We start from the raw sequence: 23,174 nt of genomic DNA, 5'->3' as shown, positions 1-23,174 counted from the left end.
TGTGCTGTCTCCTCCACCCAGTTCCCAGTAAATACATTTGAAATCTGCAACTCAGTGGGAAGGAAGCAGACTTTATTGGAAGCTAAGCAGAAATGGGAAGAAAATCAGGGAAAAGAAAAACACTTTCCAAAGTACCTTTCAGCGTATAACATTTTTCAGGGGCTTGTTGACACGATAGGTGTTGAGTTGATGTCTTACCTGCTGGAGGTCTTAGAACCAGAGGTCATGGTCTTAAGGTAAAGCTGATCGCTTGTTTTAAAACTGTAACCATGGCTGATGAGTGTGAACTTTACAACTCAGGAGTCATGAACTTTTGGAATTCTTTACTCGAAATTTTGAGTGATTTCAGAGATTCAAGTTTATTTAGCACAGGTACATCGAAACGTACAGTGAAATGCATTGTATGTATTACAAACAGCACACCCAAGGGTGTGCTGGGCAGCCCACAAGTGTTGCCACACATTCCAGCACCAACATATCACACCCACAGTGGTTGGCAGAACAACATAGAACACAATAAGCAACAGCAGAACAAGCCCTGTTCCTCCCTTCCATCTATGCACATTGACCTAGGACAGGCCTCCAGCTTCGAGTGGATTCAGATTCTGGCCTGCAGACACTGGGCTTTGACCTGTCCAGCAGACTTGCAGAGAACTGCAGGCTTTGCTCCAGCCAATGGGTCTCGGCTTCTGGACTTCTGATTAAATCCTCAGGACTTGATCCTTGTCATTGGTCCCAGGGCACGCCAATCACTAAACATTAGGTCTTGAACTCCATACTCGATTATGACGGGATCCCGAATACTTGGCCTTGAACCCAGAAGGTTATGGAAGTGCAGGACAAAAGGGACGTAGAGTTTGGAAATTAAAGGGATGGGAAAGTGACACTAAGATCAACCATGATCTCACTGAATAGTCCACTCCTCCTATTTGTATGATTTATGTCTTAAAGGGCTTTACAGTTCTTTTCACATACCTTAGAGATGTTATATTATTATTATTAAGGCATCCGTTAGTCTTGCGAGACCTTGGATCTGCGCCTGGAAAGTCTTCACTCTCCAGGGCGCAGGCCTGGGCAAGGTGGTATGGAAGACCGGCAGTTGCCCATGCTGCATGTCTCCCCTCTCCACAACACCGATGTTGCCCAAGGGAAGGGCAAGGGCCGATACAGCTTGGCACCAGTGTCGTCACAGAGCAATGTGTGGTTATGTACCTTGCTCAAGGACACAACACGCTGCCTCGGCCAAGGCTCGAACTCACGGCCTTCAGGTCACTAGTCGAATGCCTTAATCACTTGGCCACGTGCCCACAGATGTACAGCATGGAATTTCTATCCTGTCCATGTCTGTGATAATAAACTTGAACTTGAGCAGACCCTTCATCTCAATTCAAAAAGGGAGCAGAGTCTCCAGAATGGGAAAGGAAATGGGCTCCATGGTAACACAGTGGTTAGTGCATCACTTTACAGCACCAGTGATCACCGATTGGGGCTCAATTCCTGCTGCTGTCTGTAAGGAGTTTGTACATTCTCCCTGGACTGCGTGAGTCTCCTCCCACATTCCGTCATCGAGGTCGAGGATGATGGTCTTCGTTCTGAAGAAGTGGCCCACAGAGCGAAGACACCTGTGTGTGTATTTGTTTAACGTGTACTTGATGTTACACTCCAAGAAGCACACGATACTTCACAAATCAACCAACTGATTCCAATGGCATTGAAACCACGACGACTGGGAGCTGATGGATTTGTCGCAGCCTTCATCCGCCTTCACAGCCGTTGAGTTCGAGGTAACTTCGTCCGCCTGTTCCACCGCTGAGGTCTTGGTTGGATTGTTCTTTGTCAGGGACCTCACCCTCGACCTTACCGCCATGGGTGACCCTACCAGGAGCATAGCACATTCCAATGGCATACGGCTAGGGTTAGTGAGTTGTGGGAATGCTATATTGACACTGGAAGAGTGGCGACCCTTGCGGGCTGCCCCCAGCACATCCTCGTTGATTTGATTCGATGCCAGCAGCACGTCTTACTGTATGTTTCGGTGTACATATGATAAATAAAGCTAATTCTTCTTTCTTGATTTTTTTTCTATTAAAAACAAAGAGCCAAGATATAAAGGTAAAAAATGAAAAAATCTTTATAATAAATTAACAAAAATATGCAGGATCAAGTACAAAGTGAAGTCAAAACACATTCTAATATTTCAAATACAACAATTCAACTGTTTAATGATCCAGCATTAATTTTATGTTTTAAAGCAAACTACACCTGCGTTATCAGAATCTCTTCATCTAATCTCCATGCTCCTGCCCCGATCTCCCCTGAACTAAGTAAAATAGTGAATTTATAGGGGAGGCTGGAAACCACTGCCAGCAGGTGAATGCCCTCATGTAGTACTTAATATGATGGTGCGGTTGACAGTGAAGAGTTGCTAAGGAATAAAAACACAGTAACATAGAGGTAATGGTCGGACTGAACCCATTCTCTCTGAACGCCCACTTATTTACAAAGTGGGTCTTTATATTGGTGAATACTACATGAAAATATCATTAAAACGGAATTGATTTTCTTTCTCTTGTTTCCTATTTTAAGAATCAGATTTAGGATAAGGTTTATTATCACGTGTTGTGAAATAGGTTGCTTTGCGGCACAGCACCTTCCACAAAAATTATAAATTACAATAAAAATATATACATTTGTGTGTGTGGCCCTCCGTTAGTTGGGGTCTACCATGGATGTTGTTGTGTCTGTGTAACGACATATCAATTAAATAAAAGCATGCACGCAGGAGATGGTTTTAACTGGTGAATTCACGTTGCAGCAAGAGAGAAAGACAGAACCATACACATGATCATACATAGTGCTAAGGGGAGTCATTGCTCTAACGGATCCATACATTACAGATGTTGTTCTAGATGTCGAAGCCAGTACACAAGCAGGGCAAAAAGGGAGCGAAAATAATGGGGTAGTGTTCATGGGATGCTTCACTGTCCGTTCAGTAACTTGATGGTGGAGGGGAAGAAGCTGTTCCTAAAATGTTGAGTGTGTGTCTCCAGGCTCCTGTACCTCCTCTCCGATGGTAGCAATGAGAAGAGGGCATGCCCTGGGTGATGGGGGTCCTTCATGATGGACGCTGCCCTTTTGAGGCACTGCCTTTTGAAGATGTCCTCAAGGCTGGGGGGGTTACTGCCCGCTTTGGAGCTGGCTGGGTCTGCAATCCTTTGTAGCTTTTACTGATCCTGTGCAGTGGCCCCTCCACAGCAGACGGTGATGCAACCAGGTAGAATGCTGTCCACACTAAGTCTATAGAAATGAAGTAACGTCTCACAGTGACACACAGATATGGTGGTAATCCTATTTCCTATCTCCTCCTGCTACTCAACAGTATCATTGACCTTGCGTCCCCAAACCACACTACCCAACCCCCTGCCATTGCTGCACCATAATTACACTTAAAATAGGCAACTCAATTGACCTAGTGTTTGTCTCCCTGTGGTTTTCTTCTGCATGCTTCCACATCTTAGACACTATAATGGGCCACTATAAATTGCCCCTCGTGTAGGGACAAGGTTAACCAGATGCAATGGGACTTGGGAGTCCTCGTGCAGGATACCCTTAAGGTTAACCTCTAGGTTGAGTCGGTGGTGAAGAAGGCGAATGCAATGTTGGCATTCATTTCTAGAGGAATAGAGTATAGCAGCAGGGATGTGATGTTGAGGCTCTGTAAGGCACTGGTAAGACCTCACCTGGAGTACTGTGGGCAGTTTTGGTCTCCTTATTTAAGAAAGGATGTGCTGATGTTGGAGAGGTTTTAGAGAAGATTCACTAGAATGATTCCGGGAATGAGAGGGTTAACATATGAGGAACGTTTGACCGCTCTTGGACTGTACTCCTTGGAGTTTAGAAGAATGAGGAGGGACCTCATAGAAACATTTTGAATGTTGAAAGGCATGGACAGAGTGGATGTGGCAAAGTTGTTCCCCATGGTGGGGGAGTCTAGTACGAGAGGGCATGACTTAAGGATTGAAGGGCACCCATTCAGAACAGAAATACGAAGAAATTTTTTTAGCCAGAGGGTGGTGAATCTGTGGAATTTGTTGCCACAGGTGACAGTGGAGGTCAAGTCATTGGGTGTATTTAAGGCAGAGATTGATAGGTATCTGAGTAGCCAGCGCATCAAAGGTTATGGTGGGAAGGCGGGGGAGTGGGACTAAATGGGAGAATGGATCAGCCCATGATAAAATGGCGGAGCAGACTCAATGGGCCGAATAGCCAACTTCTGCTCCTTTGCCTTATGGTCTTATGGATGTTTGATGGTCATAGACACAATGGGCCAAAAGGTCTGCTTCTATGTAATGTGTGGTCCCAGACATTTAATGTCGCTTTGAACATGAGAAAGGCAGACTTTGCCCTATCCTCAACACATTAATACCCTCTACTTTGTTTGTAGTGTTTCGGTGTGGAATCCTTAATGCCCTTTCAAGTTCAAATTCAAGTTAGTTGTCATTCAACTATACACATGTATACATTACATTGCTCCCCTGAGCCAAAGTACAAAGCATAGTTCACAACACGAGATTACAATCCAACACATACAGTCACAAGTCCCTAAGTGGCATGGTTTGAAGATTGACAAGTTGACAGAAAGTGTGAGGTAGGTGCATGTTTATGTGAGACAGTATTATGTTACTGGCACTGTTATAATAAAACAGGCAGTCATATAAATATTTGAAACAGCAGCAATAAAAGATGAAAAGTGACCTTTCATAGAGATCTATTCCTGGACTGCTGCTCTTTGTGACTTTTATAAATGACTTGGATGAGGAAGTGGATGGGCGGATTAGCAAGCTTGCAGAGGACACAAAGGTTGGTGGTGGTGTGGATAGTGTAGAGGGTGTCGAGAGTTATGGTGGGACTTTGTATGGATGCAGAGCTGGACTGAGAAGTGGCAGAGAGAGATCAACCCAAAAAAAAAGAGAAGCAATTCACTTTGGAAAAGAAAATTTGAAGTCAGAATGCAGGGTCAATGGCTGGATTTTTAGTAGTGTGGAGGAACAGGGGGATCTTGGGCTCCACGTCCATAGATTCTTCAAAGTTCTTGTGCAAGTTGATAGGGTGGTTAAGAAGGCATATGGTGTGTTGGCCGTTGTTAGTTGGGGAATTGAGTTCAAAAACCCTGAGGTAATGTTGCAGTTCTATAAAACCCTGATTAAATCACAATTGGAATATTGTGTTCATTTCTGGTTGCCTCATTATAGGAGGGATGTGGAAGCTTTAGAGAAGGTGCAGAGGAGATTTACCAGGATGCTGTCTGGATTAGAGAGCATGTCTCATGAGGACAAATTGAGCGAGATGGGGCGTTTTTTTCTTTGGAGTGAAGGAGGATAAGAGGTGACTTGATAAAGGTGTACAAAATGATGAGGCACAGATTGAGTGGACAGCCAGAGATTATTTTCATTGAGTGGAATGGTTATCATGATAGGAGGTGATTGGAGGACAGTGTAGGGGGATTTTTACCCAGACTGGTAGGTGCATGGAACGTGGTGGTAGAGACAGCTACAGTAGGGGCATTTAAGAGACTTAGATTAGCACATGGATGGTAGAAACCTGGAGAGCTATGTGGGAAGGAAGGATTAGATTGCTGAAAGGTCGGTGCAACATTGTGGGCCGAAGGATGCTGTAATGTTCTTTGTTCTTTGCTCCAAAACATCCAACTTCCTTACAGATGGCCTACTGATATAATTAAAGTCAGCCTCTCCGACTTGGAAGTTCTGTTGGCTTCAGTGAATATTTTAATCTTATTAACTTGACAACCTTTGACTTTTTGCTTGTCATCATTCATTATTTTGGGAAAAAAATATTAAATGGGTACTTGTAGGTAGGTAGGCGTGATTTGACCAGATTTGACATTGGGAGATAAAGTCTTTGTTCAGTGTAGTGCTGTAGTCAGCTTGCTGACTAAGGTTAATTTATTACAGTATTTCCAGGGCTACTATATTCTCTCTTTGCTTTTTCACTAATCACTCTGGTTACCAGGTCTTCAGATGTTGCTAAAAGGTGCAGGCAGGTCATTCTATCAACTCTGTTAAATGTCTGCTTCCAAGAATGGGATCAATGGGAGGGCTGAAGAAGAGCACCCCCCCCCCGCCCCCGTGAAAGGAAGTGTTGTTTCCTACTTTGGAACTGGGGAGAGTGGACAGGTGGATAATGTTGGCCAGCTATTCACAAAGAGTCCCCATTCACTTCTCTTAAACTCGAGATTCCGCAGATACTGCAGGTCAGTCAGCATTTATGGAAGGGAATAAGCAGTTGATGTTTTGGTCTGAGACCCTTCATAAGGGGAAAAGAAGGCGGTAGAAGCCAAAATAAGAAGATGGGGGAAGGGAAATGGGAAGGAGGAGAATTACCAGAAGTTACAGAAACCAATGTTCATGCCATGAGGCTGGAGGCATCCAAGAAGGAATATGAGGCATTGCTCCTCCAACCTAAGTTTAGCCTCGTTGTGGCAGTAGAGGAGGCTGTGGACAGACATGTCAGAATGGGAATGGGAAGTTGAACTGAAATGGGTAACCACCAGGAGATCCAGTGCCTGCGTCAGACAGAGCGAAGGTGCTCAACAAAACTGCTCCCAATCTTCTCCACTGGTATCTTGCAGCGTGACTTTCAGATTTCTGCTGTAGCCTCACCTTGCTGATTCAGGTTCCATCTGTGCTCCTTTTGGTTTCAGGTAGACCATGACTTCATTGTCTTCAATTCTGTATTAATGAAGAACAAGACACAGCAAAATGTCAGCATTGTGTTCTCTTTATTTTCCCCAGTGTACATGCTTCGCAAGGGGAGGGTGAGCAAGGTTGGGCCTGTGCACTGGAGTTCGGAAGAATGAAAATCGAAATAGAATAATGGTGAGCTACGTAGGAGGGAAGGGTTAGAATCATGTTAGAGTAGATTAAAAGGCTGGTGCAACATTGTGGGCCGAAGGGCCTGTACTGTGCTGCAATATTCTATGACACCACTAAAACTGATTATTTGGTCAGTTTTGCATTGCTGGTGGAGGGAGATGTATTCTTAGGTGCAAATATTACAACGTTTATGAAGTTTAGTTGCTTACCAGTTCTTGCCCCACTCCTTCTCATCACCTCTTTATCCCGTCTATCTCCCCCCTTCTCTTTCAGTCCAGCTGAAGAGTCTCAACTCGTAATGTTGACTGTCCATTTCCCTCTGCAGATGCTGCCTGTCCTGCTGAGTTTCTCCAGCAACACAGTTTTTGCTCCAGGTTCCAGCATTGACAGTCTCTTGTGTCTCCACTTGTAAAGTTCAGCACTGATTCTCTAGAACTTGGGTTGTCTTGAGGTTGTGGACACACCTTTATCATCCAGGCCATGCTACTAACATCGGACGGGAACCTGCGACCCCACACAACCAGGTTCAGGAACAGTTATTATCTTTCACCAATCAGGCTCCTGGACCAGCGTGGATAACTTCACTCACCTCACTGCAGAACTGACTCAATGACCTTTGGATTCACTTTCAAGGACTCCACAACTTAGTATTATTTGTTTACTTATTTATTATTTGCATAATTTGTCTTCTGTTGAGCATTAGATATTTGTCAGTCTTTGATAAAATTAGATTCAATTAGATTATGAGGACACTCAGTCCTCTTTTATTGTCATTTAGTAATGCATGCATTAAGAAATGATACAATGTTCCTCCAGAATGATATCACAGAAACACAAGACAAACCAAGACTGAAAAACTGACAAAAACCACATAATTATAACATATAGTTACAACAGTGCAAAGCAATATTGTAATTTGATAAAGAACAGACCATGGGCACGGTAAAAAAAAGTCTCAAAGTCTCTCGAAAGTCCCATCATCTCACGCAGACGGTTGAAAGAAGAAAAACTCTCCCTGCCATGAGCTTCCAGCGCTGCAAACTTGCCGGTGCAGCACCCTGGAAGCACCCGACCACAGCCAACTCTTGCGCCCGACGGAAAACTTCGAGCCTCTGACCAGCCCTCCGACACCGAGCACCACCTCACCCGAGCGCTTTGACCCCAGCCCCGGCAACAGGCAATAGGCAAAGCCAAGGATTTGAGGCCTTCCCCTCCGGAGATTCTCGATCGCACAGTAGCAGCGGCAGCAAATCGGTCATTCCAGAAGTTTCTCCAGATGTTCCTCCATGCTTCTCACGTCTGTCTCCCGCAAATCAGGATTGTGCACGGTCCCTACTTAACAGATACCGATACCATTTCAGAGCGGCTGCGCGCGCTGCATCGTGCCACCATCTTCTCCTCCCCTTCAAAGTAAATTTACTATCAAAGTATGTATATGTCACCCTCTACTACCTTGAGATTCATTTTCTTGCAGGCATTCACAGTAGAACAAAGAAGTACAACGGAATCAATGAAAAGCTGCACTCAAACAAAGATGGACAAAGAACCAATGTGCAAGAGGAGACAAACTGTGCAAATACTAAATAAATAAATACATACATACATAATCAATCAATCCTGAGAACATGAGTTGTAGAGTCCTTGAAAGTGAGTCCATAGGTTGTGGAATCAGTTAATTGAAGTTATCCATGCTGATTCAGGAGCCTGATCATTGAAGGATTACAACTGTTCCTGAATTGGGTGACATGGGCCCTAAAGCCCACAGTACCTCCTATCCAATGGCAGCAGCCAGAATGGTGGAGGTCCTTGATGATAGATGGATTTTCATAAATGGCTTTTTTTTATTTTCTTGTAAAAGATGTACTGGTTGGTAGGTTAATTTGTCTTCGAAAATGAATCTGGGGGTATTATATGGTGACTTTGATAATAAATTTACTTCGAACTGTGAGCCTTTTCCCCTCAACTATTTTATTCATACGAAGTATCCTGTGAGCGAATAACCTGACATTGGGGATTAGACAATTGAATGGTACGTCAATATACTTCATCGGAGTTTGTCGTTATTCTTTTGCACTGTTAATGATTACTAATCATGAAGAGGTTAAATGTGAGGTAATATATTGAACCTTCACTGTGAGGTTTTGTAATCGAATCATCCCATGTCTGCAGGTAATATTTTAGCATGAATGTCTTCAAAAAGAAGGTACCATTTATCTCTGTCTGGAACTCTGCCTGAAGGGTTGAAACATTTATGTGATAATTACCTGGTTGTAAGTGAGTAGGAACTAAAACAATTTTCTTAAAGGAAGTGCCATTTTACCATGACACATCTAAATACAGATGGAAGTAACATAATTGAAAGGGTGGTTATCATGCAGGTGCAGGATTTTGAGTTACTGAACAATGGTCTAAGTAGTTTTTGATAACTGGTTATAATTAATTGCCTATATAGTTTTTATGTATTGATACTACACCTTGTCAGTGTAGTCATTCAGAGCAATACTTCAAAGTGTCCACGATAAGACTGTCAACATGCAGCAGGACAACTAAAGTTTTAGAGATTAGCTTTATTTGCACTTTGAAACATTAAAGTGTACGGTGAAACCCGTCATTGGCATCAATGGCCTTCACAGTCTAAGGGTGTGCTGGGGCAGCCCGACAATGTTGCCATGTTCCCTGTGCCAATGTAGCGCGGCCACAACTTACTAACCATAACCTCTACTTTTGTTGGAATGTGGAAGGGAAATAGAGCACCTGGAGGAAACACATGCAGCGCAGGGAAAACGTACACAGTCTTTAGAGACAGCGGCGGGAACTGAACCCCGGCCTTCTGATTGTTGGCACTGTGAAGCATTGCGCATGTATCTACCGCGCCCGAAGTGATAATCCTCTTCTTATTTTCCCCCTACGTAGTAGCTATTGTCTCTTGTTGCAACCCCAGGAATCCTTTTGAAATAATGTTTCCAATAGAAACACATACCAATATGAGGATCTAACCTGGTCCCAACATATCGATGTAGTTATGAAGAAGGCAGGACAGTGGCTGTACTTTATTAGGAGTTTGAAGACATTTGGCATGTCAACAAATACACTCAAAAACTTCTATGGTTGTACCGTGGAGAGCATTCTGACAGGCTGCATCACTGTCTGGTATGGAGGGGCTACTGCACAGGACCGAAAGAAGCTGCAGAAGGTTGTAAATCTAGTCAGCTCCATCTTGGGCACTAGCCTACAAAGTACCCAGGACATCTTTAGGGAGCGGTGTCTCAGAAAGGCAGCGTCCATTATTAAAGACCTCCAGCACCCAGGGCATGCCCTTTTCTCACTGTTACCATCAGGTAGGAGGTACAGAAGCCTGAAGGCACACACTCAGCGATTCAGGAACAGCTTCTTCCCCTCTGCCATCCGATTCCTAAATGGATTTTGACGCTTTGGACACTACCTCACTTTTTAAATATACAGTATTTCTGTTTTTGCACATTTTTAAATAATCTATTCAATATATGTAATTGATTTATTTGTTTATTTATTATGTTTTATTTTATTTTATTTATTTTTTCTCTGTCTGCTAGATTATGTATTGCATTGAACTGCTGCTGCTAAGTTAACAAATTTCATGTCACATGCCAGTGATAATAAACCTGATTCTGATCTAAATCACTAACACCCTTCATCTGCTGCTTTTAGCCAGCTGAATCCTAAGTGGTTTGACTCTCTCACTTGATTAGTGGCAGCTAGACACCCAACAAACTCTCATTGTTCAGATAACTTGGCAGACCCAATGGATTATAAAGTGACAGCTGTAATGAATTCTCCTGGAAAAACATACTTGCAGCAACATCATAGGCTCTTAGCAGCATACAAGTCATATTCTCAGTAACATAGAGGTTAGCACTGGAGACCCAGGTTCAATTCTCACCATTGCCTGTAAGGGGTTTGTGTGTTCTCCCAGTGACCATGTGGGTGCTCTGGTTTCCTCCCACAGTCCAAAGACGTACCAGTTGGCAGGTTAATTGATCTTTGTAAATTGTCCCGTGAATAGGCTCGGGTTAACTCAGGGATTGCTGGGTAGCGTGGCTCAAAGGGCCGGAAGGGCCTACTCCGCTCTGTATCTAAATAAATAAATTCACAAGAGAAATATCAAGTAAACGAAAGTTACACACACTAACACTAACTCTTGTTGGATTCTGATTCATTTAATCAAAGGGTCTTTTGGAAGTCTGTTGGCGCGTGGCCAAGTGGTTAAGGTGTCAGTCTTGTGATCTGAAGGTCGCTAGTTCGAGCCTCAGCTGGGGCAGTGTGTTGTGTCCTTGAGCAAGGCACTTAACCACACATTGCTCTGCGACTGCACCAGTGCCAAGCTGTATCGGCCCTCGTGCCCTTCCCTTGGACAACATCGGTGGCATGGAGAGGGGAGACTTGCAGCATGGGCAACTGCTGGTCTTCCATACAACCTTGCCCAGGCCTGCGCCCTGGAAAGCTTCCAAGGCGCAAATCCATGGTCTCACGAGACTAACGGATGCCTATCTTTTGGAAGTCATGAAGGAACACAAAACTTGTGGCTTCACAATTGTTTTATTAAGCATTAATAGAAGAAAGAACATCTAAAACAGACAGTGATAGATGTCTAGTAAGTGAAGAGAGAAGAGCAACATGATGGTGCTTTTACATGGTAATACACTCAGTGGCCACTTTATTAGTTACACCTGCATATCATCTTGTTAATGCAAATATCTAACCAGCCAATTATGTGGCAGAAACTCAATGCATAAAAACAGGCAGACATGGCCAAGAGGTTCAGTTGTTCAGACCAAACATCAGAATGGGGACAAACTGTGATCTCAATGACATTGACCATGGAATGATTGTTGGTGCCAGATGGGCTGGTTTGAGTATCTCAGAAGCTACTCGTCTGGGATTTTCACACACAACAGTCTCTACCCAGCCTGGGGTCCACAGATCCCTCGGTTAATGGTAGGGGCCCATGGCACCAAAAAAGTTGGGAACCCCTGCTCTAGACTGTTTACAGAGAATGGTGTGAGAAACAAAAAAAAATCCAGTGAGTGACAGTTCTGTGGGCGAAAACACTTCGTTAATGAGAGAGGTCAGAGGAGAATGGGCAGACTGGTTCAGGCTGACAGGAAGGCGACAGGTACTGAAATATCTGTGTAATATGACAGTGGTATGGCAGTGGTGTGACAATGATATGACAGTGGTGTGACAGTGATATGACAGTGGTATGACAGTGGTGTGACAGTGATATGACAGTGGTATGACAGTGGTGTGACAGTGATATGACGGTAGTGTGCAGAAGTGCATCTCTGAATGTACAATACATTGAGCCTTGAAGTGGATGGGCTACAGCAGCAGAAGACCATGAACATACATTTGGTGGCCACATCATTAGTTACAGGAAGTACCTAAAAAAATGGTGCTGAGTATATGTTACTATATACTACTTAGCGATTCATTTTCTTGCAGACAATTACAGTTAAAAAGGAAGGCAATAGACTTTTACCAAACAAAGACTGACAAACAACCAATTGGCAACAGAGCACAAACTGTGCAATTAAAAATATACCGAGAACACGAGCTTTAAACAGTCTTTAAAATTGAGTCTGTAGGTTGTAGAATCAGTTCAGAGCATGGGGAATGAAGATATCCATGTCTGTTCAGAAGCCTGATGGTTTTAGGGTTATGACTGCTCCTGAACCTGATGGTGTGCAACCTAAGGCATACCTTCCGTCTGATGGTCGTAGTGAGAAGAGGGTGTGGCCTGGATGGTATAGTTGGAATCTGTAACACATTGCTTGAGAAGGCAGTGGAGGCAGGTACTTCCTTAGCATTTATGAGGTATCTAGAAGGATATTTGAATTACTGGGGCTTAGAAGGGTGTGGGCCAAACAATGATAAATAGGATTATTATAGATGAGTATGTGTTATCAGCATGGGCATAGTGGTCTGTCACTTCTATTGTCGACTGCGATTGTATTGAATGGTGGGGAAGGCTCGAAGGGCCAAATGAACTCATCCTGTTCTTTTTTTGATTGTTTCCACGAAGAAAGAAGAGATGTGATTGAGGTGCACAAGCAGACTAACTCCAAATGGGTAGGTAGAGGGAAACTGTTCCCATTAGCGACTGGTTCAGGAATCAGGAGCACAGATTTAAAGTTCTTGGGCTGGCTGAGCTGGTTTGCAGAGAACTTGAGTAGGCTTGATTGGCCAAAAGTCATGACTCAGCGATGCAGAGGAAGTTGAATGTCATTTATTTTTAAGAGAGATTTACGTGGATACACTTACGGTTGAGTGCTCTAACTAAGCACATTTACGTCCTTAACTGGTGTATTGATTTTGGTTGACAATTAGGATTGAGATTAGGATTGGCGCCGAACCTGACTAATTGAGGGATGGGTGGTAGGGATTCTCAACAATGCTTTGTCTACAACATTCCCAGTAAATGTCACAAATGGGGGTGGGGGGAGAGACCACGGTGACCTTTTTACCATCCTTTGTAGGGCCTTCCAGGTTCCATACCACAGAATGAAGCAGGCAGACAGGACATTCTCAGTTGTGCTCCTGTAGAAAGTTGTTAAAATGGGGGGGGGGGCTTGCAGGCTTCAATCGCCTGAGAAAGTGTAGATGCTACTGTGCCTTCTTGACTAATGAGGAGGTGTTGTGGGTCCAGGTTGGATTATCTGACATGTGCACACCAAGGAACTTTGTGCTATTCACTCTCATTCTCCCCCCACCCCCGGCTGCCCCATACATCAACCTTCCCTCTCACCTGGTCTCACCTATCACCTGCCAGATTGTACTCCTACCCCTCCCCCCACCACTTTGTTCTGGCTTCTTCCCCTTCTTTCCAGTCCTAATAAGGTCTCGGCCTGAAACGTCGACTGTTTATTCTTCTCCATGGATGCTGCTTGCCCTACTGAGTTCCTCAGGCATTTGGTGTGTAATGCTCTGGATTTCCTGTATCTGCAGAACCTCATGTGTTTATCAAGTGCCTATCAGTCTGGCGTGCATGCCTGATGCTCTTCACTAGCACCAGCAGAATTGTTCCTTGCTGCCCCCTATCGATTCACCTGGGCATTGCACACTGGAGAGCTGTCTAACTGAGGGACAAACTAGGCTGCAAACAATTGTGTTAATTTACATTACAGTAGTTAATTCTGGGAGGAGGGGTGTAAGGAAGTAGCTTAGGCCACAGAAATACTTTTTATATTTTAAAAAATAAAGCATATATACCATCAGTCATTTAATCTCTCTTGCTCTCACTTGATCATGCACCTTAATCATATGGCATAGGAAGAGAAAAAGGCCATTCAGCCCATTGAGATTTTGCTACCATTCAATCATGGCTGACTTATTATCCCTCTCAACCCCATTCTCATGCCCCATAACTGTTGACACCCTAATCACTAATAAAGAACCTATCAACCTCTGCTTTCAATATATCCAATGTCTTGGTCTCCACACCATCTTTGGCAATGAATTCCACAGGTTTACCATCTTCTGGTTAAAGAGGTTCCTTCTCATCGCTGTTCTAAAGGGACATCCTTCTATTCTGAGACCTCGCCCTCTGCTCCTAGACTATTGCCCTATTGGAAAGATGCTGTCCATAGTCGGTATATCTGGGCCTTTCAATATACTGTAGGTTTCTATGAGATTCCCCCCCATTCTTCTAAACTGCAGCAGTACAGCCTAGAGCCAGCAAACGCTCCTCATACATTAACCCTTTCATTCCTGTAATCATTATAATAAACCTATAATGGATACTCTCCTATGCATGGCTGCTCTATCTAGACTTTTCAATTTGTATCTTTGTATGTTTATGAATTGAGATTGACTTTACAAATTTCTCTCTCCACAGCATTTCCAACATTTTTCCTTTTTAAAAAATTATTCTTATGCATTCCCTTAGGGGTCCAGGATGACTTGTTTTTATTTTCATTTTGTTGGTCCCAAAGTGACTACTGCAGCCAATGTGGGATCTGCAGACACTCTCATGGAGCAGATGATGGCAGACAGTGTGGGCTGATGGGGAGTTTATGAGGTAGTGCACCCCTTCCTCTGCTAACGTAAGGCCTCTGTTCACTCCTGATGCACAAATTTCAAATTTTCCACTCCATTCCAAAAGCTGCTGCTTCAGTCTTGTGCAGGAATGGGTCAGAGCTGCCAAGGAGTTAGTGGAGATGTTGCACTTCTTCAAAGGGGCTTGGCATTTCAATACCCTTGTTTTGACTCTATTGTGAAGCCACTGGTTAATATTTTCTCTTTCCTTCTTCCTCTTTCCTTCTTCCTCTTTCCTTCTTTTCCTCTTCCTTCTTCTACCTTCCTCCTTCCTTCTCCTCTTTCCTTCATTCTTTCTTTCATATGAAGTATAAGTTGTTACTTGAAGGTGGGGGGAAAAGAGGGATGCCTTGGATTAGTGATAAACCTTGTGTTCAAAATGGCAGGCTTTCAGTGACATTTTTGAAAATGAAACATTGGTGAACAGTCTGCAGTTTCCTGCATAGATTTAATCTCCATGGATGATAATACAAAAGCAAAACATCATAGCAGTACTTAGCAATTCAGAAACATCTGTGGAGGAAAAAGAAAACTTAACGTTTCAAGTTAATCAAGCCTTAGTTGGACAATGCTAATTGTTTCTGATCATTAACTTGTTTTGAAAAAAGTTACTCTTAATTATTTTCTTTGATGTAGTGTAATTTACCTGGAAAATTTAGAGATCTATTACCTCATTCACACGGAAACTGTTACTTTAAGAACGTCATCACGGCTACTCAGAAACTGTTCCAAGAATTCTCTTCTATCCAGGCGGCTGGTTAGCAATCTGGTTCTCATCTGGGCACTGGCTCTGCGTCTTTGATATTTTGTGGAGTTGGTTTTGCATCGGAACCCTGATAAACCCTGCTCGGCTCTCCATTTGCAGAATAGAGCCTGGGTCTGCAAAGTTCAATAATTCAGGATAGATCAACTGGGCTGCCAGCTGCAGGTTGTTCTGTAGTGACCCCTTCTGGCTTGGATGTGTTTGAATCTGGATTGCTGGTCCTGGGCTGAGGGGAAAAAACACTTGGACTTTCTGTAGAGTTTTCCACAAATCTATCGAAGCATCCCAATGCATTTTACATGAAATGAAGAACTTTGGAATATGGTTACTGCTGCAATGAAGGAAAAATTGTTGCATATTTGAGTGAAGACATTTGATATTTGAGTCAGACATGTGACGGCACTCACAGGCTGCCCCTAACACATCCTTGGGTATTTTGGTTGTTAATGTAAAATGGTGTATTTCACTGTATGTTTTGATGTACATGTAATAAATAAATCTGAATCTGAAATCTAAAAAAGCTGCTATAAACAGCAATGTGATATTGACCACATAATCTGTCTTAGTCAAAAAGTTATGGAGTCGTAGACATGTAGCACTGTGCAAAAGTCTAAGACACATGTAAACATTTCTTGCAGTGAAGATGCTTTCAAAATAATGAAATGAAAGGTTTCTAAATTTTAGAAAATACTATAAAGAGCAGTGAACAGTAAACAGTAAATCAAATCAATATTTGGTGTGTCTACCCTTTGCCTTTAAAGCTGCATCAGTTCTCTTAGGTACACTATTGTGCAGTTTTATAAGAAAATTCGCTGGTAGGTTGTTCCAAGCATCTTGGAAAACTTGCCACAGTTCTTCTTCAGACTTTGGCTGTCTCACTTGCTTCTGTATCTCCAGGTAATCCCAGATGGCTTCAATGATGTTAAGATCAAGGCTCAGTGGAGGCCATACCTCCTGAAACCACACAATAAAAAATAATCAATTCAGGGTGCCTAAGACCTTTGCACAGTACTGTATATCACAGAAATGGGCTCTTCTGCCCACCACGTGCATCGCAAACATTTTGCTCATCTACACTAATCTTATTTGCCTGCACTCGGTGTATATCCTTCTGACCCTTGTCTCTTTATGTGCATGGCTAAATCTCTCTTAAACATTGACTATATCTGACTCCATCACCTCTCTGGCAGTGAATTCCAGCTAGCAATCACACTGTCAAGAGATTCTGCAGATGCTTGAAGTTCAGAGTAACGCACACCCTCTGTGAACAAATTCCCCCTCACATCCTCTAAAAGACTCCTTCCTCTCATGATCTCCCCACCCAGATTGATTTAACAGCAATCGTAAATACAAAATACTCTGCCGATGCTGGGGTCAAAGCAACACTCACAACACGCTGGAGGAACTCAGCAGGTTGGGCAGCATCCGTGGAAACGATGAGTCAATGTTTCCGGCCCGAAACATTGACTCATCGTTTCCACGGATGCTGCCCAACCTGCTGAGTTCCTCCAGCATGTTGTGAGTGTTGCTTTAACAGCATCTTGCTTTCGATACCCATTCCTTGGGGAAATAATTGAGACTATGTTCTTGCTCTGTTCCTTAATTTTATATACAGTACCTCTACCAGGTCATTCATAAGACTATCAATAAAAATCAATGATGTTGGAAATCTGACATAAAATCAGAAAATACTTGGCGGGCTGGTGGCGCAACGACGTTGGCGCCGGACCCGGGAGCGGAGGTTCCCGGGTTCGAAACTAGTCGGGTCCGCTCCCGAGTACGCTTTCCATCCGTGCCGGGTTGAGTGTCGAGATCGCAACTCGACCTCGTAACATAAAGGGAAAATACTGTGAAAATGTCTGTGTGAGGAGTGGTGTGTCATACAGACTTTCTCCCGCTCCGCGCCTCATAAAAGGCTCGAAAAAGACATCATGGTGGACGCACGCACGGACACGCAGATGCACAAGCACAGACTCGCACGCACGCAGGCAGGCACACGCCAGAAAAAAAAAATCAGAAAATACTGGAGAGACTCAGCAGCTCAGGCAGCATCTTCAGGGAGAGAACAGAGTTTATGCTTCGGGTCGAAGACCCTTTGTCAGAATTGGAAAAGAGCTTTTGGAAAGTCAAATTTAGTCAGATAAGTTAATATTTAGTTTAGTGGGTAAACCAGCAGATGAGCTAGGAACAAGAATTAAAGAGTAATAGTGGTGAGTGATACTTCAAAAAAGATTAATTTTATTTGTCACGTACATCAAAACATACAATGAAATGGGTCAGTTGCGTCAACAACCAATACAGTTCAAGGATGTGCTGGGGGCAGTCCACAAATGTCACCATGCTCCTGCCACCAACGTAACATGCACACAACTCACTAACTCTAACCCATACAACTGTGGAACCTGTGGAAAAAACAGTGCCTCTGGAGGAAACTCACACAGTCATAGGAACAACATACAAAATCCTTACAGACAGCAGAGGGAATTGAACCCCAGGTAGATCGCTGGTGCTTTAGAGAGTTATACTAACTGCAAAGCTGCTGTGCTGCTCCTAATATAGGCAGTCTTTGTAACAAATCAATCTCTGGTCTCTCTTGGCTTAAGGTTTACAATCTTGCTTTAGAATAATTAATTGAATCAGATTCTTGTGAGATAACTCTCCCATTCTATAAACTTTTGTTTGCGAACGTCTCACCTGAACAGCAGTTCTGTTTCCCACGTATATTAGGTACTGAAACTTGATAACAACCTTGTGTATATTCCATTATATAAATAGGTTGCCACTTAACCACCTTGAGATCAGACAGTCTGGTTTGTTTCTTTGTCTAGAATGTAAACCAGACACTAAAAGTCTTTGTTCATTTCAGTTTATTTTCTGCTTACAATTTAAGGTTTGCCAACTGGAGTTGGTTTCATCACATGATCTCTAACCCACTTCCTGGCTCCCATGATTGTTGAATAACATTTTCTGGTTATGGTCCACCCCTCATGCCAATTTAAATACTAAAATGACAAAAATAGTGTTTTAGAATTTATCAAAGGTTCTTGATCGCTGACCAAAGAGTGTGGAGGTGGCTTAGTGGTTCATTTCTTGGGCTACTCATTCAGAGATCCAAGCTAAAAACACACGTTGTAGCACAGAAGCTGGAGGACTCAAATTCGGTTAACTAAATAATCTGGGATTTAATTCTCCCACCATTTATTTAACTAAAAAGAAAAGCTAGCGTGAGAACTGGAGACAACTGCACTGTGGTAAAAACAAACCTTGTCCAGCAAGCTCGGCTTGGAAGGAAATCAGCTGATCTGATCTGGATGTTTCTCCAAACCTGACCCATGTGGTTGGTTCTCCTTGGTCATCTACACTACTTTTGCAATGTATTGGCATCCATCAACTTTGGATCTGCTGCTTGGAGTCTTCAATAGTATCTGGGCAACTTACCACCACAGAGACACTTAGAAATTAGCCATAAATTTGAATCAGAATCAGGCTGAATATCACTGGCATATGTTATGAAATCTGTTGTTTTGCAGAACACTACAGTAAAAAAACTATAGCTTAAAACAAGAGATGTATATACAGTATAAAATTAAATAAGTAGTGCAAGGAAAGAGGGAAAAAAATTACTGAGGTAGCATTCATGCATTCTTTATCCATTGGGAAATCTGATGGTGGAGGGGAAGAAGCTGTTCCTGAATGTTGAGAGTTTGTCTTCAGGCTCCGATACCTTCTACTTGACGGTAGCAGTGAGAAGAGGGCATATCCTGGGCAGTGAGAGTCCTTAATGGTGTATGCCACCTTCTTGAAGCATTGCCTTTTGAAGATGTTGGGGAGGTGAGTACCTGTGATGGAACTAGCTGAGTTTGCAACTTTCTGCAGCCTTTTTTCCGATCTTGTGCAGTGGCCCCTCCACACCAGACAGTGATGCAACCAGTTATAATGCTCTCCACGGTATATCTGCAGACATTTTGTGAGAATCTTTGGTGGCATACCAAGTCCCCTCAAACTTCTAATAAAATTGCATCAATATGTTGTGCCCAGAATAGATCTTCATAGATGTTGACACCCAAGAACCTGAAACTGCTCACCCTTTCCACTGCTCATCTCTCAATGAGGACTTGTGTGTGTTCCCTTGACTTCCCCTTCCTGAAGTCTACTATCAATTCCTTGGTCTTATTGACATTGAGTGCAAGGTTGTTGTTATGATCTATCTCACTCCTGTACGCCTCCTTGTCACCATCTTAAATTCTGCCAACAATAGTTGTTTCATCGGCAAATTTATAGATGGCATTTGAGCTGCGCCTAGCCACACTTCTCCATTTTTATGCTTGTGTCTCATTTTTTTTAAATAATTGAGGAGTTTAAAGAAACTGAGAATGAACTATTGGCCCAATAATTTTACTCCCAGCAGAGTTTTCAGTTGTGTGGTGCCTGAAGATTGCTCTTCAACTCTTGAAGACTCCAAAGTCAATTCCCAAGTACAGGCACCTCCCTTCCTTCTATAACTCTGAATATCAAGGTGCTGAAATTAAAGTTACTATCTATAAGCATGCAAAACTCATATCTCAAGTCACATGTATGTTCTGCAGAGCATTACCAATGTGCCAATTTTATTCCATTTTAAAAATACTTTTCAATGAATGTCATGCACTTTCTTGTTATTTAGTTATTATTTAGTTGTTATCTATTCAAACTCTCAATCAAAAGTTCCACCTCTGCTGCTCCCCTTGCTTTGGTATTATTTGCACATTTAGCATGTTTTTTCACCACCTTGACTGACAACAAAATACTATAGAATATAGAAATTTGTAATAAACAGGGCAAGTTTGGGAAGCTCAATGGACTGTGCTATATCTGTGGATACCGTAGAAACAGGGATAATACTTCTGGTCAGTGACTGTGCCCAGCAGGATTCTGATTGAAAATACTCTGTTTTTCTCCATTGATTTGATGTATTTCATTAAGTTTGGTTATTACACAGGCAGAGCTCTTTCCAACTCTAAATTGTACTTCAGAATCTTCAGGCAAGTGATACTTCGGTTTCATAGCTTAGTGTTAATTTCTTGGCCTGACTGCCATGTTAGGCTTCAAGTGTATGACAAAATGGTGAAGCAGGAGAGCTATCCACTGATCCTTGGTTGATCTCTTCCCCTCTCCCCCCTATCCTCTCCCCCTACCCCATCCTCCCTTCCTCCCCTGCTCTGTCTTTCCTCACCCTTTTTCCCCAATGATACTCTCCCTCTAGCCCATCCCCTTCCCCTGCCCTTCTTCTCTCCCCACCTTTCTCTGCTAATCCCTCCATTTCCCCCTCTCACCCTCACCCTCTCTCGTTATTCCTCACCCCCTTTCTTTCTCCTCTCCAACCCTTTTCCACCCTTCCAGTCTCCCTCTCTCCCCCTCTCCTTTTCCCCCATCTCACTCCTTCTCCCTCCTCTTCCCTCTCTCTCTTTCTTCCTCTTCCCTTCGCCCACACTCCTACTCTCTCTCTCACACGCGTCTTATTGTCACATATGTGGAAGTCAGTAAAAAACTTGTTTTGCATGTCATCCATATAGATCAGTTCACTACAACAGTGCATTGAATGAATACAAGGAAAAACAATAACAGAATGTGGGATAGCATTACAGTTACAGAGAAAGTGCAGGCAGACAAGAGGTGCGAAGGCCATATTGAGGACCAGAGTCTTCCTTGTTGTACTAGGAGACCATTCAGAAATTTATAACAATGGGATAGAAGCTGTCATTGAGCCTGGTGCTATGTGCTTTCAGGCTACCTTATCTTCTGCCCAATAGGCGGGGTGTGGATGGGTGGGGTCTCTGATTACGTTGGCTGCTTTACTGACACAGTGGCAAGTGTGGACAGGGTCGCTAGAGGGGAGGTTGGTTCCTGTGTTGAGCCGCGCTGTGTCCACAACTCTCTGCGGTTTCTTGCGTTCATGGCGGAGCAGTTGCCATACCAATGTTTTCTGTGGCGCATTGATAGAAATTTGTGGGGGTAAACAAGTATTATGACCATTCATTTAAAGGAAGTTACAGAATGTTGGCCTTTATGTGAACCTGCGGAGATGGTCGTTGTAAATTCCTGTGACAACTGATACAGGATAACATCAGAGCCGACATTCCAAGTGTGTCCCTCATGTCATTCTCACTGTGTTTGGATCTCAGTAATGTTCTTCAGTGGCCGACTAAAGGAGCAAAACCATCTCAGTGGGATTCTGTAGGAGGCCAGTAACCAATTTGCAGCTGGAATGCTCTCCCGTGTAGTGCCTAGCACTCGCCTTACAGCACCAGTGATCACTGATCGGGATTTAATTCCCAACGATGCCTGTAAGGAGCCTGTACATTCTCCCTGTGACTGCGTGGGCTTCCTCTGTGTGCTCTCATTTCCCCTCACGTTCCAAAGGCTTGTTAGGATTAGTGAGTTGTGAGTATGCTATAGTGGGACTTGCGGGCTGTCTCCAACGTAATCCTTGCTGATTTGATTTGTCACAAATGGCACATTTCACTGTACTTTGATGTACGCGTGACAAATTAAGCTTATCTTTATAAATTCACACATGACTACTTGGCCAAGTGTGGGTAAATCATGATGAAAAGGACACCAAGAGATGAGATCTAGACCCGTAAAATAAAAACAAATCTGAAGTTCAGATGGATATTCAGTGATAAGGCAGCAGGTCTGAAGCAAGAATTCACATTGGAAAATGAACCACCATTCGCACCATGGAGAAGAAGTAACAATAGATTGTTACATTTATTAATAACTTTAGGAAGAAGACAGAGAATTTTCTGGTGAAAAATGGATCGAGAGTTGCAATCAAATAGATAGATAAACCTCCTTTGAAAAATGTTCCATTTCCAAAATTTGTCAGCCATGGAATGTAACAACGGGGCTGAATAATACAGATTGTGAGGCAGATTGATCTGATGGTGTTTCTGCTTGAATGAACACTGACAGAGTTCTGTATCTCCATCCCACCAGACTAATTTTATTAATCTCTTTTCGCAAATCGAATGAACTGATCGGACTTCATTTCAGTATATTCAGAGGAGCAGACTGATGGGGTACCCCAACGATTCTCTTTTGGACAGCTTTTTCTATTGCTATTTCATGATTTCTCACTCTTACTGTGAGTGCACATGTAAAAACACATATGTATATGTGAGTTCACGGAATTGTAATCTACAGGTGTGTGTTTATATAGTGCTTGCATGTGTACACACACATATGTACTGTATAGAAAGGTAAAATACACTTGATTTTATATTATTTTAGAGCTTCCCAAAGTTCTGTGCAGATATTTATTTATTTTGGGAATATTGATATTGTGAAAGGTAAAAATGTGGGCACATGGCCAAGTGATTAAGGCATTGGACTGGTGACCTGAAGGTCGTGAGTTCGAGCCCCAGCCGAGGGAACGTGTTGTGTCCTTAAGCAAGGCACTTAAT

At 43.0% G+C, this 23,174-nt stretch overlaps 1 protein-coding gene across 2 annotated transcripts in view; it reads right to left on the bottom strand.

The window, feature by feature from the left end:
• Positions 1–377: 377 nt before the first annotated feature.
• LOC134358358 (collagen and calcium-binding EGF domain-containing protein 1-like) overlaps positions 378–23,174 on the bottom strand; it is a 221,731-nt gene continuing 198,934 nt past the window's right edge. Inside the window, exons 12-14 of one of the 2 annotated variants that reach the window (XR_010020867.1) lie at positions 15,637–16,683; positions 6,681–6,749; positions 378–2,082 (exon numbers count right to left, since the gene is read on the bottom strand). Coding sequence is in view for 1 of the 2 variants with exons in the window: in XM_063070488.1 (XP_062926558.1) it covers positions 16,665–16,683 (19 nt within the window). In the remaining variant the exon portion in view is untranslated. Of the gene's footprint in view, positions 2,083–6,680; positions 6,750–11,461; positions 16,684–23,174 lie in introns of those variants that run through there. The other variant, XM_063070488.1, reaches the window with a different exon arrangement.

The sequence above is a fragment of the Mobula hypostoma genome, chromosome 18 (genome assembly GCF_963921235.1).
Source record: "Mobula hypostoma chromosome 18, sMobHyp1.1, whole genome shotgun sequence".
Lineage (NCBI taxonomy): Eukaryota > Metazoa > Chordata > Chondrichthyes > Myliobatiformes > Myliobatidae > Mobula > Mobula hypostoma.
Note: the sequence above shows the minus strand (reverse complement) of the source record. Positions and strands in the feature narration are given on the sequence as shown.